Below are 20,978 nucleotides of genomic sequence, written 5' to 3'. Positions count from 1 at the left end.
CTATATGAGGAAAAGAGAGAGCTAATGTACTCACCCTGGTGTTGTCAGTGTCACACTTTGGTTAAGATGGTATCTTCAAAACTACTGAATGGGTTAAAACTTCACACACTTATTCAAGAGCATTATAGAAGGCCACTCTCTAAGGCCCATTACTCTAACATGGAATTTGACATCATAATGACCCTTTTTTGAATAAGAAAATTGTACATTATTCTGTCCCTTATTTTACTATGAAGTGTTGACAGCTATTGTTTTTAATTACTTTTTATCATCTGTCTCTCCTCATTTACTATATCAGTATCTCATATAAAAACAGAATCAGGTTAAATTTTAATATTGCTAAACAAGATAGCCAGCTTTACTTGAATTATTTCTTGGCTTCTAAGCATAGTTTTTGACAGTCACTGAAAGTTATTTTGTTCTATTAATCATTTGACAGAATATTTAGCTACCCAAGGTCAGTAGTTCTACTGGATGGCATCACAGGTATTCATCCACAAGAAAAGCTGTGGAAAATTGCCATATCATATTTACAGGGTTGGTGTGACTTAAAACCCAAAAATGATTGTTCATTTGTGTAAGGCAGTTTTCTTGTATAATTTAAATTCATGCTATAATAAATATGATAAACATGTGTTTGGTTGAATCAAAATCTAGGTGTTCCGAATGTACAAGTACAATAGGTTGGAAATTGTTGGATATGATAAGGTAAAGTATCTTGCTCCTCTATCCTTGTACAGACTATAGTATAATTATACAATATGTGTAGAAATGTTTGTGTGTTAGAAACTAGATTGAAACTTTTAATTTGAAATGTAGAAGAATTATAAGGGTTTTTTTTTTCTAAGTGTTTATAATTATCTATATTTGTAATAAATATTTCAAACATTTGAAAAAAGGAGTATTTCATTTTGAAATTTTAATTCAAAGAGAAATTAGGAATTAATTTCAGTGTATTATAAGTTTAGAGAATTACATTACAAGAATTATTGTACAAGAATTATAGGATTTTCAAATATGTAAGTCAGTTTTGAACGTTTGATAAATAAGTCACATTGTTCTTTTTTTAAAGGATATTAAGTAAAGCAGTGCACCTTTAGATGAGTTCAAAAAGTTAATATATATATATATATTAATATATATATATATATTTTCATATCATGAAAAATGTTTGAAAATTTTACATTGTAATTGATAATCCAAACTTACATTTTAATATCACAGTTCTTATTTTACTTGGAGAGAAGCCATGCTTGTTTTGAAAAATATCTGGCTTATAAGAGGCATTGGTCTATATTGCTAGCCTATTTAAGTGACTAAGGCAGGTTAATTACCAGCTCTTAAGTGGCTAAGCCAGGTAATAAATTTGCCTATTTAAGTGGCTAAGGCTGAAGAAGAAAAAAAAAAAAACCAGCTCTTAAGTGACTAAGGCTGGTTTTGCTCTTAAGTGACTAAGTCTGGTTAATTACAAGCTCTTAAGTGGCTAAGGAAGTTAAACAACTTGCGTTTTTAAGTGGCTAAGACTGAAAAATTACCAGTTCTTTAGTGACTAAGGCAGGTTAATTTCCAGCTCTTAAGTGGCTAAGCCAGGTAATAAATTTGCCTATTTAAGTGGCTAAGGCTCAGGAAAAAAAAAACAAGCTCTTAAGTGACTAAGGCTAGTTAATTACCAGCTCTTAAGTGGCTAAGGCAGTTAAACAACTTGCCTATTTAAGTGGCTAAGACTGAAGAAGAAGAAAATTATCATCTCTTAAGTGGCTAAGGCCTTAGCTTATAAGTGGTTTAAACTGGTAAATTACTGGCTTGTAAGTGGATTACACTGGTAATTACTAGCTTATAAGTGATTTTACTTATAAATTACTGGCTAAAAAAGTAACTAATACTGGTAAATTAATAGCTTATAAGTGGTTTTATTTATAAATTACTGGCTTATAAGTAGCTTACACTGGTTTATAAGTGGGATAGGCTGGTACTTTACTAGCTTATAAGTGGCTTATACCGGCAATTTACTAGCTTATAAGTGGATTACACTGGTAAATTTCTAGCTTATAAGTGGTGTATATTGTAAATTACTGGCTAATAAGTGGCTTAGGTTGGTTAATTACTGGTTAATAAGTGGCTTTGGCTAGCTTCAATAACTATTTTGTTACTTTCTATTCACAAAAATATTTCTACTAAGAACAACTTAAAATTTCATAAACCATTAAATGATATTTGAGACAGTTGTGATATTTGGGACAAAAACAAATCTATATCTACACATATTTATAAATACAGAAAAAATAACCTTCCCTTATATACCTTATTAACAAGCCTTAGATAACCTGACAGTGCTGCAAACTATTCTGTTTTCTTTTCTTTTATGTATACTTTTGCCACCCTTTATTGTAGCTGTAGATTTTCTGTTTCTGTGAGAATTGAGCTGTCTAATTGTGGAAAATGATAATATTGCCTTCCAGGGATTTTTTCCTTGAATTTTCAAAACAACCTGTGACTTCCTAGAGGGAAAATATTGTGCTAAAAAGGGAAAGTCTAAAATGTAAAAACCAATAACTGAGAAGGCAACATAGTCACATATTTAAAGGCACATTGCGCCTCAGAAACAAATTTTTACTTCTCAAGAAAACATGTATTTTATAATGTTTAGATAATGGTTTTAGGGAATATTAAATGCTTGTTCCCTGAAGAAATAAGCAATAAATGTGAAGTAAATTGTAGTAAAAGTAGCAAAATGTAAACAAAGTAGTATTTTGACTTCCATACAAAATACAAATTCACTATAACTATACTTATTGCCAAAAAGCAACAGATGAAAAAGATGGTTTAGGTAGATGGCCAATGAGTATCATACTATAAAAGTACACCAAAATTAAAAAGTTTTTGAGAAATAAAATAAAAGCATTTCTTAGGCATAATGGGCCTTAAATCAAATTCTCATTTTAATTTTTTTTTGCTAGGGAAAATCACATCAAATGAACTCCTTCCCAGGCTAAATAATAATTAGTCCCCTACCGGTTTAACCGGAGGGGACTTTAGGTTTACCCTCCGTCCGTCTGTCCGTCTGTCTGTCTGTCCGTCTGTCTGTCCGTCTGTCTGTCAGTCTGTCAGTCCGTCAGTCCGTCCGTCCACAAAACTGGATCCCGCGATAACGCAAAAAGTACTGAAAATATTTTTATGAAACTTGATATATGGATAGATGGCAGTATGGAGATTATGCACGTCTTTTTTTTTTCTTCCTATGTTGAAAATTCTGGTTGCTATGGCAACAAATAGTCTGAAAATATGGCAAATTTAACACATAAACTGGATCCAGTGATAACTCAAAAAGTACTGAAAATATTTTTATGAAACTTGAAATATGTGTAGATGGCAGTCTGGAGATTATGCACATCTTTTTCTTTTCTTCCTATGTTGAAAATTCTGGTTGCTATGGCAACAAATAGCCTGAATTTCAAGATTTCTGATTTAAATTTTTCAGCTTTTTCACTATATGTTCTTTATTTCTTAAGGTGTTTACTTCAAACTTTAAATTTAAGTTTCTGGTCATCAACCACATCATATGTGACAAGGTTTATAACTCTAGCACAAAAAATATCAGTATTACCTCCCTTGAACTTAGATTTTTTAGGGGAAAAAATGTTGTCTTTTTTAAATAACTTCTTTATTTCCTAATGTATCTACTTCAAACTTCATATATATGTTTCTTATTATCAATCAACATTTTTGAGAAGGTTAAATACTCTAGCAAGACTATTTCCAGAATTATGTCCCCCTTGAACTTAGATTTTTTTCGAGAAACTGGTATTTTCACTCCAACTTCTTCATTCCTTATAGGATTTACTTTAAAATCCCACATCGTAATAATATGACAAGGTTGTATAAACATAATTTCCTTACTAAGCATGGAAACTTCACACATTACTGTGATATAGACAAACTTATTTTATTATGTTTTGTGGTTGATATTTTCAAATACAGACTTCATCCTCAAATTCATTATAAATGGCAATACACAGGAGTGTATGACAATTAAAGAACTTTTTGAGGGACCGGTAGGGGACTCCTGTATTGCCCGCAATACTATCAAATGCTTGTTGTATTAGATGTTTATGATACAATATAGATGTAAAGGCTTCTTTATACATGAATACTGTAGAATGTGTAAACTCTAACCTTGCTGAAGTTGTTTGACGTTCTTTTTGGGAGATTTCAAAATTGACATTATAATGTATGTAATGTACAGCCAACATTATGTAGCTTAGATATATTTAACTTATATCCAGGCACCCTACCTTTTTAGCTCACCTGACCACAAAGTGGTCAAGGTGAGATATAGTGATGGGGATATGTCCGGTGTCTGGCGTCATCTCATTGAGTAGATATGCAGTGCACAAGAATCATAACTCTGCCATCCCTAATTTTGGAGTTATTGCCCTTAATTAATTTTTACACTTTGAACTTTGTCCGGGACATAACTCTAAAACTATAAGAGATATCAACATGAAACTTTGTAGGTAGATAGATCTCATTGGGTGGAAGTGCATTGTTAAAGAACCATAATTCTGTCTTGCCTAATTTTGGAGTTATTGCCCTTTGTGCATTTGTACACTTTGAACTTCGTCCCGGACATAACTCTAAAACTGTAAGAGATATCAACATGAAACTTTGTAGGTAGATAGGTCTCATTGGGTGGAAGTGCAGTGTTAAAGATTCATATCTCTGCCTGGCCTAATTTGGAGTAATTGCCCTTTGTTTATTATTACACTTTGAACTTTGTCCGGGACATAACTCTAAAACAATAAGAGATGTCAACATGAAACTTTGTAAGTAGATAGATCTCATGGGATGTAATTGTAGTGCTAAAGAACCTCAACTCTGCCTTGCCTAATTTTGGAGTTATTGCCTTTTGTTCATTTTTACTTTTAAACATTTGTCCAAGACATAAATCTTAAACCATTAGAGATTTCAACATGAAACTTCACAGATAGATTGATCTAATTGAATAGAAGTGCAGTGCAAAATAGCCATAACTCAGCCTTACCTAATTTTGAAGTTATTGCCCTTTGATAATTTTTTTCACTTTGAACTTTGTCCGAGACTTAGCTCTGAAACCAGAGGTTTGTAGGTAGATTGACCTTATTAAAAAGAAGTGCAGAGCAAAAGAACGTTAACTCTGCCTTGCTTAATTTTGGAGTTATTGCTCTTTGTTCATTTTTACACTTTGAACACTCTAGTGGCTGCAGTTTTCATCCAAATTTTCTGGAAATTGGTCAAGAAGGTTTTTTGATGATTTCTAGGTCAAGTTCGAATATGGGTTATCTCTGGTCAAAAACTAGGTCACAGGAGCTAAAAATAGAAACATCTTGTGAACACACTTATGGCTGCAGTTTTGATCCAAATATTCTGGAAATTGGTCAGGAAGGTTTTGATGATTCCTAGGTCAAGTTCTAATATGGGTCATCTCCAGCCAAAAAAAGGGTCACAGGAGCTAAAAAATAGAAAAATCTTGTTAACACTCTAGTGGCTGCAGTTTTGATAAAAATATTCTGGAAATTAGCCAAGAAGGTTGTTTTGATAACTTCTAGGTCAGCTTTTAATATGGGTTGTCTCAGTTTGAAAACTAGGTCACAGGAGCTAAAAATAGAAAAATATTTTTAACACTCTAGTAGCTACTGTTTTGATCCAAATATCCTGGAAATTGACCTGAAAGTTTGTTTTGATGATTTCTAGGTTTTGTTTGAATATGGGTCAATTAGGGTCAAAAACTAGGTCACACTGCGCAAATACGATAAAACCTTATTAACACTCTACGGTTACATTTTTTGCTTGACTATACAAAGTATATGGAGAGCTGTCCTACTCGCCCCGGTGTCTTGGGTCCAGATTTCAGATTACAGTTTTGGTGCAGTAAAATATTTTTCACTATAACTTTTTCATTTCTTAAGGAATCAACTTCAAACTTCAAATATATGTTCCTTATCACCAACCACATCTCATCTTATGTGACAAGGTTCATAACTGTAGCACCAGTATTTTCAGATTGATATCCCCTTGAACTTAAAATTTTCCTTAAAAAATATTTTTTTTACTGTTACTTTTGGTTTTTACTGAAACTTCAAATTCATATACCTTATCATGAACCACATCTTATGTGACAAGGTTCATAACTCTTGAAGCAATATTATCAGATTTATCTTACATTGAACTTAGAATTTTCTTTAAGAAATATTATAACTTCTTTACTTTTAAAGGTATCTTCTTCAAACTTCAAATATATATTTTTTATCATTACACACATGTTGTGTGACAAGGTCCATAACTCTAGTGTGACTATTTCCAGAACTATTCCTCTTTGAACTTGGAATTTATGTAAACTACTTTAACTTCTTGTCATAAGAGGAAATATATTTATATCTTAATTGATTTTTCTTTCATAGTTTTGTCTTCCTTACTGCGTCCAGTATATATTTAGTCGAGCTTCGCTGTCTCCTGTGACAGCTTTTGTTGACTCAATTGTCATCAAAGTTGGTCAGAATGCTTGTGTAGTTAATTGCTTGGAGTACTTTAAACATGAGTCATCTCTGATGAAAAACTAGGTCACAGGAGCTAGAAATAGAAAAATCTTGTTTTCTCTCCAGTGGCTACTGTTGTTATCAAATATCCTGAAAATTGGTCTTCAATTTTGAATTGATGATTTCTAGGTCAAGTTTGAATATGGGTTACCTGGGGTCAAAAACTAGGTCACACTGCCCAAATATGGAAAAACGTTGTTAACACTCTAGAGGTCACATTTTTGACTCAATTGTCATGATGCTTGTTTAAGAAATTGCATGGGTGAGTTTGATGGGTCAGGTGAGCAATCTAGGGCCATTTTTAGCTCGACTATACAAAGTATATGGAGAGCTGTCCTACTCGCCCCGGCGTCAGCGTCCGCGTCTAGATTTCAGATTAAAGTTTTGGTGCAGTAAAATATTTTTCACTATAACTTTGTCATTTCTTAAGGTATCAACTTCAAACTTCAAATATATGTTCCTTATCATCAACCACATCTTATGTGACAAGGTTCATAACTCTAGCACCAATATTTTCAGATTTATCTCCCCTTGAACTTAGAATTTTCCTTAAAAAATACTTTTTTTTACTGTTACTTCTTTATTTCTTAAGGGATCAACCTCATACTTCAAATATATGTACCTTATCATCATCCCCATCTTATGTGACAAGGTTCATAACTCTAGCACCAATATTTTCAGATTTATCTCCCCTTGAACTTAGAATTTTCCTTAAAAAATACTATTTTTTACTGTTACTTCTTTATTTCTTAAGGGATCAACTCCATACTTCAAATATATGTACCTTATCATCATCCCATCTTATGTGAAAAGGTTCATAACTTTAGCACCAATATTTTCAGATTTATCTCCCCTTGAACTTAGAATTTTCTTTAAAAAATATTATTTTTAGCTCACCTGTCACAAAGTGACAGGGTGAGCTTTTGTGATCGCTTTTCGTCCGGCGTCCGTCGTCCGTCCGTAAACTTTTGCTTTAAATGACATCTCCTCATAAACCACTGAGCCAATTTCATCCAAACTTCACAGGAATGTTCCTTTGGTGGTCACCTTTAAAAATTGTTCAAAGAATTTAATTCCATGCAGAACTCTGGTTGCCATGGCAACCGAAAGAAAAATCTTTAAATATCTTCTTTTAAACAACCCTAAGAGCTAGAGCTTAGATATTTGGCATGAAACATCTTCTAATGAGTGTCTACCAAGTTTGTTCAAATAAAAGCCCTGGGGTCAAAATTGGCCCCGCCCCGGGGGTCATTGATTTTCCCTATATGCATATAGTAAAAACTTAAAAAATCTTCTTTTAAAGAACTGTAAGAGCTAGAGCTTAGATATTTGGCATGAAACATCTTCTAGTGAATGTCTACCAAGTTTGTTCAAATAAAAGCCCTGGGGTCAAAATTGGCCCCGCCCCAGGGGGTCATTGATTTTCCCTATATGCATATAGTAAAAACTTAAAAAATCTTCTTTTAAAGAACTGTAAGAGCTAGAGCTTAGATATTTGGCATGAAACATCTTCTAGTGAATGTCTACCAAGTTTGTTCAAATAAAAGCCCTGGGGTCAAAATTGGCCCCGCCCCAGGGGGTCATTGATTTTCCCTATATGCATAAAGTTAAAACTTAAAAATCTTCTTTTAAAGAACCCAAAGAGCTAGAGCTAAGATATTTGGCATGAAACATCTTCTAGTGAATGTCTACCAAGTTTGTTCAAATAAAAGCCCTGGGGTCAAAATTGGCCCCGCCCCGGGGGTCATTGATTTTTTCTTTATGCATATAGTAAAAACTTAAAAAATCTTCTTTTAAAGAATCGTAAGAGCTAGAGCTTAGATATTTGGCATGAAACATCTTCTAGTGAATGTCTACCAAGTTTGTTCAAATAAAAGCCCTGGGGTCAAAATTGGCCCCGCCCCAGGGGGTCATTGATTTTCCTTATATGCATATAGTAAAAACTTATAAAATCTTCTTTTAAAGAACCCAAAGAGCTAGAGATAAGATATGTAGCATGAGACATGTTCTAATGGGTGTCTACCAAGTATGTTCAAATAAAAGCCCTGGGGTCAAAACTGGCCCCGCCCCGGGGGTCATTGATTTTCCTTATATACATAGCAAAAACTTAAAAATCTTCTTTGAAAAAACCCAAATAACTAGAGTTTAGATATTAAGCATGAAACATCTTTAAGTAAATATCTACAAAGTTTGTTCAAATAAAAGCCCAGGGGTCAAAACTGGCCCTGCCCGAGGGGTGTCATTGTTTTTAACTATATGTGTATAGTAAAAACTTAAAAAATCTTCTTTTAAAAAACCCAATGAGTTAGAACTTGGATGTTTTGCATGAAACATCTTCTTATGGGTGTCTCCCAAGTCTGTTCAAATAAACAAATAAAAGCCCTTGGGTAAAAATTGGGCTGGGGGGGGGCTATATACAGGTGAGCGACCTCAGGGCCATCATGGCCCTCTTGTTTACTGTAACTTATTTATTTCTAAAGGGATCAACTTCATACTTCAAATAAATGTACCTTATCATCATCCACATCTTATGTGACAAGGTTCATAACTCTAGCACCAATATTGCAAGAATTATCTCCCCATCAACTTAGATTTTTTTTACTAGAAAAATGTTATTTTTTACTATAACTTTTTTAGTTTTAAAGGTATCTACCTCAAACTTCAAATACTTATTCCTTATAATCAATTATATTTTATGTGACAATGTTCAACTCTTGAAGTAATTTTTACAGATTTATTTCTCTTTGAACTTAGGATTTTCTTTAAGAAATATTATAACTTTGTTACTTTTTAAGGTATCTACTTCAAACTTCTAATATATACTTCTTATCACTACATACATGTTGTGTGACAAGGTTCATAACTCTAGCGTGACTATTTCTAGAATTATTTCCCTTGATCTTGGAATTTATTTTAACAAATGTTATTTTTTTACTATAACTTAATACATAATTAAACATAATTGATTTTTCTTTCATAGTTTTGTCCTCCTTTCTGCGTCCAGTTTTTTATTAGTCGAGCTTGGCTGTCTCCTGTGACAGCTCTTGTTTGTTCTGATGACATAGGCAATTCACAGCTAACATTGAGACAGCTCAATAATTCATAACTTAGTTACAAGTTTGGTTCACTACACTCCTCTATGTTCACTGTTTTCCAACCTTTTTATGCCCCCGCCATGTAATGGCCGGGGCATATAGTGTTACCCTGTTCCGACATTCCGTCATTCTGTCATTCCGTCATCATCAGTTTCCGTTCATTATCTTAAGAACGGTTGCAAACATTCAACTCAAACTTGACATATGGATATGTCATGAGAAAATACAGGTCAAGTTCCAATTTGGTCATGGTTCGATGATTTTTGGCAGAGTTATGCCCCTTTTACATTGAAAATAATATGAAATTTTCAGTTTCCGTTCATTATCTCCCCAACGATACAACACATTCAACTCAAACTTGACATATGGATATGTCATGAGAAAATACATGTCAAGTTCGAATTTGGTCATGGTTCGATGATTTTTGGCAGAGTTATGCCCCTTTTACTTTGAAAACAATATGAAAATTTCAGTTTCCGTTCATTATCTCCCCAACAGTACAACACATTAAACTTAAATTTGACATATGGATACGTCAAAGGAATGCGCAGGTCAAGATCAAATTTGGTCATGGTTAAATAATTTTTGACAGAGTTATGCCCCTTTCACTTTGAAAATAATATGAAATTTTCAGTTTCCGTTTATTATCTCCCCAACGGTACAACACATTTAACTCAAATTTGACATATGGATATGTTTTTTGAATGCCCAGGCCAAGTTCGAATTTGGTCACGGTTCAATGATTTTTGGCAGAGTAATGCCCCTTTCACTTTGAAAATAATATGAAATTTACAGTTTCTGTTCATTATCTACCCAACAGTGTTACATATTCAACTCAAATTTGACATATGGATATGTCAAAGGAATGGGCAGGTCAAGTTGGAATTTGGTCATGGTTTGATGATTTTTTGGCAGAGTTATGTCCCTTTCACTTTGAAAATAATATAGATACATCTTAGGAATAAGCAGTTTAAGTTTGAATATGGTCGTGGTTCAATGATTTTGGACAAACTTATCTTTCCTGAATGTTGGAAAATTTTTGAACTTTCAGTTTCAACACTCATACTTTTGTGGAAATGTATGTAGCCATTATTTTGGCTACAAATATGCAATATGCTATTTTTAAAAGGTTAAGACTGAATAATTTCAGCTCCTTGAACATTGTATGAAAATGGTTTGTGTTAACATTGAAAAGTTTTAAGGTCTTTGAACTTAAAATGAAAAAAATAATTTGTGCAAACAAATTTGGAACTAAATATTATAACTTCTGAAATTTTGGCTGCATGCGGGGGCATCCGTGGCATGATGACAGATTTCTAGTCTCATTTTATTTCTATTGAAATTTCATAATAAGAATACGGTTAGGAAATATCCTATTGTTTCAGTCATTGTTTCTTTTCTGCTGCCATTATAGTCAACAAACTTAAACATTGATCTTTTTTTTTTATGCCAGGATTTTTCCTGGATTTTGGGAACATGACCCATAACCATGGAGTTGTGAATTTCAGCAATGTTTTGTTAAAAATTGGGAAAAAGTGCATGACTGAAATTTTGCATTGATTTTAAATGAATGCAAACCATCACTGTCTAGGATGGTATCTTCAAACATTTAATCACTATAACAATGAAGAAGCCCTTATTTTCAAAGATTTTAGGATTGTTGAATGTCCGTCGACCTTTGTCCATCCACATTTGTTCGTTAACACTCTAGTTGTAACATTTTTGCCTCAATCGTCATCAAACTTTGTCAGGATGCTTGTCTAGGTAATTGCTCAAATGATATTAAACATGGGTCATCTCGGATGAAAAAATAGGTTACAGGAGCTAAAAATAGAAAAATCTTGTTTTGATCCAAATATCCTTGAAGTTGGTCTGAAAGTTTGTTTTGATGATTTCTAGGTCAAGGTAGACAATGGGTCACCTGGGCTCAAAAACTAGGTCCCACTGTTTAAATATGGAAAAACCATGCTAACACTCTAGAGGTCACATTTTTCACTCAACTGTCATGAAACTTGGTCAGGATGCTTGAATAGGTAATTGCTCGGATGAGTAAGATGGGTCAGGTGTCAGCAATCTAGGGCCATTTTGGCCCTCTTATTGAAATTTTATATATTACTTTATTTTTAATTTTGTAACTTTCATTTGCGAATTTTTTTTCTGTGAATTGGGAAAATAATGTAATATTTTCAATTAGGAATATGACCCAATATCAGCTATTAAATTTTAATAAGCCAAAAAAAACAACCCTGTTTACCTCCAGTCTATTGTACAAGGGACAGTCAGAAAATATCCCGACTTTTCATGCTCCTCTCTTTCCACGTGCAGCTATATACACACATTATATATTGGTGAAAACTACATGTACATTAATTCGCCAGTAACGTGGTCAGTTTATTTTCAATGATAGTTGTGTATACACAGTATTTTGCCCTCTGATATATGATAGGTGTTCCATATATCATGGACTCTTTGTTAGAGGAACAACGCTCTGTAATAAAGTTTCTGGTTGCAGAAGGTGAAAAGCCCTTCCACATCTTTCAGAAGCTTAAAAAAAGATTTTCTGATAAATGTGTATCACGTTCAACCTTCTACAACTGGGTTTCTTAGTTTGGTGAAGGCAGAACAAGTGTTTGTGACAGGCCTAGGACTGGGCGGCCAGCTAAGGCGGTGACCCCAACAATGGTAGCAAATGTTAAAGCTTTTGTCAACAAAAATCGTTGAGTAACTTTGGAGGAGGTAGCCAACAAGTTTAGCATCGGTAAGGCATCGGCACACAAGATTTTACACGAACACCTAGGCATGAGCAAGGTAAGTGCCAGGTGGGTGCCTTAAGACAGCTGTCCGCAGATCAAAAGGCAACCAGAGTAACCAGTGCAAAAGAACATTTTAAGTCGTTTTAATCGTGAAGGAGATAAGTTTTTGAACCGCATTATCACTGGAAATGAGATGTGGGTTCATTATTCCGAACCTGAGACAAAAGCTCAGTCAAAGCAGTGGAAACGAGCTGGTTCCCAACCTCCTAAAAAGTTTAAGATGTCTCCTTCGGCTGGCAAAGTCATGCTTGTTGCCTTTTGGGATTCACGAGGAATGATACTTACTCATTTCATGCCAATAGGTCAAACTGTCATCGCCAAGTACTATTCTGAAGTAATTCTGAAAAATCACAGAGAAAAGCTGAAGCAAATGCGTCCCAGGTTAGCACAGAAAAATGTCCTCCTTCTTCACGATAATGCCCCCTCCCATACCGCCGCAGCTACAGTGGAGGTTATCAACTCTTACAAATGGCAATTGTTGTCTCACCCTCCTTATAGCCCAGACCTCGCCCCCTGTGACTTATTTGTTTCCAGAACTGAAAAAATTGCTTGCTGGAAAGAAATATAAGACCAGGGCGGCTTTGATTACACAGTTCCTAAAACATAGGTCTATGTCATGGTTCACAGTGGGAATACAAAAGCTCCCACGAAGATGGCAAAAGTGTGTAGACGTAGGTGGAGAATATTTTGAAAAAGAGTTGAAAGATTTTTTTTAAAATGTTGAATGGTTTTCGAGAACGAGTCAAAAGTCCGGATATTTTCTGACTTCCCCTCGTAATTTAACTGTCGCATGACTGAATAGGAATGGGAGGCCAACTTACCATAAACTGAACAGAAGAGGACAATTTAGTTCATTCAGTAACAATAGAATAAAGGGCCAATGGGCCCTCTGTTAAACAAAAGAAATGGCCCCTTATTCCATTTCGACCAGACATCCGTCTGTCCTTGTGGTGGCATATAGCGATTCACCTCAGTGTGTATGTGTGTGTGTGTTATAAATAATATAGTGAACATAAAAAATCTTTTTGTGAAAAATTTTGTATACATTTGTATTTATATATTTACAGCAAGATGAGGTTATAGACAAAGCAGATGGTGTAGTAAAGGAGACAGTTGTCCTCAGGCACTATTTTACAGTGTCATATGCCAGATTTCAACATGCCTGTAAGAAAGGAAGTATAGTGGCAGAGGATGAGCCCAGTCTAGAGGATTGTATCTTTGGTTTGAAACAAGCAGCTAAGAAAGGCACTCACATCAAGGTAGCACATTTTCTTTCTACATTAATGAAACTTATTTAGGCATTTAATAATTTCGTGTTTTAACACATAGGTATATAAACATTTAAAAAATTGTTGTTCTATTTTGGGTGTTTTTTTAACCATATATATATAGATAAGCAAAAACGCTAATTTAAATTTGCCGTAGCTTTCTGCCTTGCGGCCTTCTTCAGCAGCATTTATTCTACATACAAATATATCAAACAAAACAATGGAAGTGACGTAACGTCAATGAACGACGCCCGCCGTGGCGTTGTTTGCCGTCTGCCGCGTTATTCTTTGGTATTAACTCCATACTGTCTATAGGTTCTTAATTTATTTTTCCACAAATTTTCTATTGTTTTTCTGTATTGGTCATTCCCGTATAGCTTTTCCAGCCCCATTATTGAAAAATCATTAACTGTGTGGTCGTTCGTGTAAAAATGTGCCGCTAACGGATTGTTGTATTTGGTTCGTATTCTGGATAAATTTAGAAGGTGTCTTTGGTACAACGTATCCCCTGTTTCTCCAACATAAATATAACGTTCGCAACGCTTACAATAAACTGCATACACAACATTCGTAGATTTGCACGTGATCTGGTTTCGAACCTTATACGAGGCCCCGTTCAAACCAATGAATGTGTCTGCTTCAATAACGTACGGACAAATCGCACACTTTTTGGATCTGCAAGGAGCACAGGAATTCGGCTGTTGAAAAAATAGTTTATTGTGTTTCTTATGAACGAGAATGTCTTGTAGGTTATTATCTCTTCTAAATGCCGCAATTGGAGGATTCGGGAATATTTCCTTCATTCTATCGGAGGTGTGTAATTCAGGTAGGTGTTTTCGTACTATTTGTCCTACATTCGGGAGCGCTCTGGAAAATGTCAGTACCAAGGGGATTCTTTCAGTGTTTTCTTTATCTTCATTATAATGTAATAGGTCACTTCTTTTCTTACTATCTACTTTATTTAATTCTGTTTCAATATGTCGATCTTCATAGCCTCGTTTCTGTAACTGAGTTTTAATATTTTCTCTATGTTGTTTGTAAGTCGATTCATTAATACATATTCGCTTAGCACAGAGGGCAAGTCCATATGGTATTGATTTTTTTGTCGATTCCGGATGAGACGAATTTTTATGCAAGTACAGGTGTTTATCTGTGGGTTTAGTGTATAGGTCTGTTATTAAAATGCCATTCTGAATCTTCGCCATTACGTCAAGAAACTCAAGTTTTTCAGCTGAATATCTTAATTCTAATTTTATTCTTGGATGAAGGTTATTCCCAAGCTCATGGAATGTTTTTAACGACTCGATACCGTGAGTCCAAAGGCCCCAAACGTCATCAACATACCGGAAATACTCAAGCGGAAGTTTATCTGTTATCGTCATCAGCTGTGATTCCCATGATCCAAGATATGTAGATGCGTAATTCATCCCTAATCGTGAGCCAATCGCTGTTCCTTCTGTCTGCGTGAATTTTCTTCCATCAAATGAAATAGTGTTATTTTCAAGGACAGTGTCCATCATATTAAGAACATTTTCTGTGGGTATGTTAGGGTTGGCACGTTGATTTAATGCACGTGCAATCGCATCTCGTGCCTCTGCCCGTGGGACACTTGGGTACAGAGCTTTCACGTCTAAACAGAAAAGAATTGTTCCTGCCAGAAGTGGTTGTTTAATATTCTCTAATTTTCTTAAGAAATCAGTGGTGTCTTTAATATATGAAGGAAGTGATGTCACATGGGCGTGTAGCTCCATTTCTACTATTTCTGCCATTTTCTCCGCAAGAGGTCTCCCATTTACTATTGTTCTCAATGGCACCCCTGTTTTATGCAGTTTCGGATTACCTTGCAGTTTACCCGATGTACCACCAGACGACGTCAAATATCCTTTTAAGTCTTTTGAAATTGATCCTTTCTTGCACATATCATCTGCCATCTTTTTCACTTTGTTTTCAATAGTTTTCGTTTTATCTTCGTTCACCTCCAATTGGCATTGTCAGTCATCTCGGCCTGAAGTTTACCTCTGTAGTCCTCTGTATCCATAACAACGATACCAGACCCCATATCCGCCGGACGTATAACTAAAGTATCATTATTTAAGAGCTCTTTCATTGCTTGTTCTTCAGTTCTTGTAATATTTGTTTTGAATTTTCTTTTTAGCCCATTAATTATATCATCTTTTACTTTCTTGATGTATGAGTCTAACCATTTATCCCTACCCGCACTTGGCGTCCACGTTGACTGCTTCTTTTTACTGTCATATTCATTTTGTGTATCGTTTTCTGTTTTCTTGTCATGAAAATACTCTTGTAGTCTCATTCGGCGTTCCCACGTGTTTAAATCAGTTATAAGTTTGCCTTTATCTATATTTCTCCGTGTCGGTACAAATTTCAATCCTTTTGATAGTAGAGATAGCTGTGCGTCACTCAGTGTTGTTGACAACATGTTAACAACAGCTTCCTGTTTACCAATATCTGTAATTCCGGAATTTGGAATATTTTCATAAGCTTCCGGTGACGTCCTCTTTAATTTATCCGTGAACGGTTTTGGGGAATGAATCAAGTCATTGGGGTTGTGTACATCTAATTCCGGTTTGTGGGGCATGCGCAAAACATCAAAATGATCACTCATATGTCTTAAGCATAAATAACTACTTCTTGATGAATCACCCTCCTGCATAGGAAACTTAAGCCAATTATTTTGTAGACCACATATCACATTCACATATATGTCGATACCATAACACATTGCTGCAGCCGTAACTTCCGCCTCAGTAGCCCATGAATATATATATATATTGAATGAATCCCGGACAATCCCCCTCCCGGACGATTACCCTTCCATATTATTTTCACAACCCGGACATTTCCCCTCTCGTTATTTTAATAGGGTGGACTTTTCCCCTCCCGTTAATTTTATAGGACGGACAATTTCCCTCCCTTTATTTTAGCAGAGCGGACAATTCCCCTCCCGTTTTTTATCAGAGCGGACGTGACATTATACGGCCCTTAATCATAGCCGCCACTGCATATAAAAAAATCTATAACCATTCTTATTAAAGATGACAGTTTTTAGCTCGACTTTTTTTTTTTTGAAAAAAAAAGTAGAGGTATTGTTATAGTCGGGTTGGCGTTGCCGTTGCCGTTCCCATCTGCAAACTTGTACCTGGATCATAACTTTTTTATTTCTTGGTGTATTGTCTTCATACTTGGCCACAACACCCTTGGGACAAGACCTTTCAGTAGACCACACTAACCTTGACCTTCATCCATAAATGACCTTGACCTTCAAGGTTAAAAGTCCAAATTTTGCTTGTTCATGCTGTTATTGGCTGTAACTTTGTTATTTTTGAATGGATTGTCTTCAAACTTGAACATAATAATCTTCAAGGATATCCCTTAAAAATAACCAGACAGACCTTGACCTTCACTCAGAAATGACCTTGACTTTGAAGGTCAAATTATTGTATTTTTCATTTTTTTGGCTATTATTGGCTGTAACTTTGTTATTTTTGAATGGATTGTCTTCAAACTTGAACATAATAATCTTCAAGGATAACTCTTAAAAATAACCCGACAGACCTTGACCTTCACTCATTAATTACATTGTCTTTGAAGGTCAAATTATTGAAATTTTCATTGTTTTGGCTGTAACTGACTGTAACTTTGCTATTATTGAAGGGATCAACTTCATATTATAACAGAACATTCTTAAGGACCAGACCTTGTTGTTTATCAAACCCAAATTTGCTTGGGCTCTTTAATGACCTTGACCTTGAAGGTTAAATTACTGAATTTTCTCAGATTTGTGCATTAAATGACCATAATTATATATTTATTGGTGTGTGTGTGTATAGAAATTGCGTGTTTCTATTTATAGAATAGTGTGTTTCTATTTTTAGAAATTGCGTTTTACTATTTATAGAAATTGCGTGTTTCTATTTATAGAATTGTGTGTTTCTATTTTTAGAAATTGCGTGTTACTATTTATAGAAATTGCGTGTTACTATTTATAGAATTGCGTGTTTCTATTTTTAGAATTGCGTGTTTCTATTTTTTGAAATTGCGTGTTTCTATTTATAGAAATTGCTTGTTACTATTTATAGAATTGCGTGTTTCTATTTTTAGAATTGCGTGTTTCTATTTTTAGAAATTGCGTGTTACTATTTATAGAAATTGCGTGTTACTATTTATAGAATTGCGTGTTTCTATTTTTAGAATTGCGTGTTTCTATTTTTAGAAATTGCGTGTTACTATTTTTAGAAATTGCGTGTTACTATTTATAGAAATTGCGTGTTACTATTTATAGAATTGCGTGTTTCTATTTTTAGAATTGCGTGTTTCTATTTTTTGAAATTGCGTGTTTCTATTTATAGAAATTGCGTGTTACTATTTATAGAATTGCGTGTTTCTATTTTTAGAATTGCGTGTTTCTATTTTTTGAAATTGCGTGTTTCTATTTATAGAAATTGCTTGTTACTATTTATAGAATTGCGTGTTTCTATTTTAGAATTGCGTGTTTCTATTTTAGAATTGCGTGTTTCTATTTTTGCGTGTTACTATTTAAAATTGCGTTTTCTATTTTAGAATTGCGTGTTTCTATTTTAGAAATTGCGTGTTACTATTTATAGAAATTGCGTGTTTCTATTTATGAAATTGCGTGTTACTATTTATAGAATTGCGTGTTTCTATTTTAGAATTGCGTGTTTCTATTTTTGAAATTGCTTTACTATTTATTTTGTTCTATTTTAGAATTGCGTGTTCTATTTTTAGAAATGCGTGTTACTATTTATAAAATTGCGTGTTTATTTAGAATTGCGTGTTTCTATTTTTAGAAATTGCGTGTTACTATTTATAGAAATTGCGTGTTTCTATTTATAGAAATTGCGTGTTACTATTTATAGAAATTGCGTGTTACTATTTATAGAAATTGCATGTTACTATTTTTAGAATTGCGTGTTTCTATTTTTAGAAATTGCGTGTTACTATTTATAGAATTGCGTGTTTCTATTTTTAGAAATTGCGTGTTACTATTTATAGAAATTGCGTTTTACTATTTTTAGAATTGCGTGTTTCTCTTTTAAGAAATTGCGTGTTACTATTTATAGAATTGCGTGTTTCTATTTTTAGAATTGCGTGTTTCTATTTTTAGAAATTGCGTGTTACTTTTTATAGAAATTGCATGATACTATGTTTAAAATTGCTTGTTACTATTTTTAGAAATTGCTTGTTACTATTTATATAAATTGCGTGTTATTATTAATAGAATTGCGTGTTTCTATTTTTGGAATTGCGTATTTCTATTTTTAGAAATTGCGTGTTACTATTTATAGAAATTGCGTCTTACTATTTTTAGAATTGCTTGTTACTATTTTTAGATTTGCGTTTTTCAATTTTTAGAAATTGCGCGTTACTATTTATAGAAATTGTGTGTTACTATTTTTAGAATTGCGTGTTACTATTTTTAGAATTGCGTGTTTCTATTTATAGAATTGCGTGTTACTATTTATAGAATTGCGTGTTTCTATTTTTAGAATTGCGTGTTTCTATTTTTAGAAATTGGGTGTTACTATTTATAGAAATTGCATGTTTCTATTTATAGAATTGCGTGTTACTATTTATAGAAATTGCGTGTTTCTATTTTTAGAATTGCGTGTTTCTCTTTTTAGAAATTGCGTGTTACTATTTTTAGAAATTGCGTGTTACTATTCATAGAATTGCGTGTTTCTATTTTTAGAATTGCGTGTTTCTATTTTTAGAAATTGCGTGTTACTATTTATAGAAATTGCGTGTTTCTATTTTTAGAATTGCGTGTTTCTATTTTTAATATTGCGTGTTATAATTTATAGAAATTGCGTGTTTCTATTTTTAGAATTGCTTGTTACTATTTTTAGAATTGCGTGTTTCTATTTATAGAATTGCTTTTTTCTATTTTTAGAATTGTGTGTTTCTTATTATAGAATTGTGTGTTACTATTTTTAGAATTGCGTGTTTCTATTTATAGAATTGCTTTTTTCTATTTTTAGAATTGTGTGTTTCTTATTATAGAATTGTGTGTTACTATTTTTAGAATTGCGTGTTTCGAATTGCGTGTTTCTATTTATAGAATTGCGTGTTACTATTTATAGAATTGCGTGTTGCTATTTATAGAATTGTGCTATTTATAGAATTGTGTGTTACTATTTATAGAATTGAGTGTTTCTATTTACAGAATTGCGTGTTAAGATCGGAACTTTTAAGAATCATTATTTCACAAAGGTGACATTATACCGCCTTTAATCATTGCCGCCGCTGCTTAAGATAAACAAACTGTCAATAAAAAATCTTTAATCAATGCTGCCCTTAATTAAATGTATCCTTGATCGCAAAACCAATTAATTACAATTATTTTACAGCTGCAGAAATGTATTGACGAAATAAAGATTATTTTAACAAAAAAATGCGTTTTGTTTTGTTTATATTCATGTCAATATAGACAAGCAAAATGTATTTAAAGTCCATTAAAAATACCTTTCAAATAAACAATATTATAACATATATATGTTCAACAGCTCAAATAAACAATATTATAACATATATATGTTCAACAGCTCAAATAAACAATATTATAACATATTATGTTCAACAGCTCAAATAAACAATATTATAACATATATATGTTCAACAGCCACGGGAGGGAAATTGTCCGCTCTGACAACAGCGGGAGGTGAATTGTCCGCTCTGCTAAAATAACGGGAGGGGAATTGTCCGCCCTATAAAATTAACGGGAGGGGAATTGTCCGCCGTAAAAAATTAACGGAGGGGGGAAATGTCCGGGTTGTGAAAAAACATTCAAATTTACTGGGAGGGGATTCGTCCGGGAGGGGAATTGTCCGGATACCATATTGAATATCTTGAAATTGTATTTTGAAATAGAATTATAATAATATTGCTGAAAACTTAATATCTCAAGGACTTGAATCATCAAAATCAGGCCCGTCATCACGATATTATGATTTGTGCGTCCAATTTGGTGGTTCTAGAGGGATAAGAGGGCAAGCTTTTTATATTCTAGTATGCTATCGGGAGCATTTTCTTTCGTGTATTTGGCACAGTTTACAGTCTGCCGTAGTATAGTACATATTATTTTGGCATATGCCAATGTTTTTTTTACAAAGATTTGTGCATTGTAAGTTTAAAGAGTAAAAGGTTGACTACCGATCGCATAACGGACGGACAGTTGTACATAAGATATGA

The 20,978-nt window shown here is 33.7% G+C and overlaps 1 protein-coding gene across 3 annotated transcripts in view; it reads left to right on the top strand.

Annotated features, from left to right (window-relative positions):
• LOC132753797 (uncharacterized) overlaps positions 1-20,978 on the top strand; it is a 173,774-nt gene that overhangs the window by 113,069 nt on the left and 39,727 nt on the right. For 2 of the 3 annotated variants that reach the window (XR_009629019.1, XM_060744320.1), the window contains exons 9-10: positions 658-708; positions 13,548-13,739. Coding sequence is in view for 2 of the 3 variants with exons in the window: in XM_060744320.1 (XP_060600303.1) it covers positions 658-708; positions 13,548-13,739 (243 nt within the window). In the remaining variant the exon portion in view is untranslated. The remainder of the gene's footprint in view (positions 1-657; positions 709-13,547; positions 13,740-20,978) is intronic. The other variant, XM_060744321.1, reaches the window with a different exon arrangement.

The sequence above is a fragment of the Ruditapes philippinarum genome, unplaced genomic scaffold (assembly GCF_026571515.1).
Source record: "Ruditapes philippinarum isolate M1 unplaced genomic scaffold, ASM2657151v2 ctg126_1_1_1_1, whole genome shotgun sequence".
Taxonomy (NCBI): Eukaryota; Metazoa; Mollusca; class Bivalvia; order Venerida; family Veneridae; genus Ruditapes; species Ruditapes philippinarum.
This window is presented reverse-complemented; position numbering and strand designations above follow the sequence as displayed.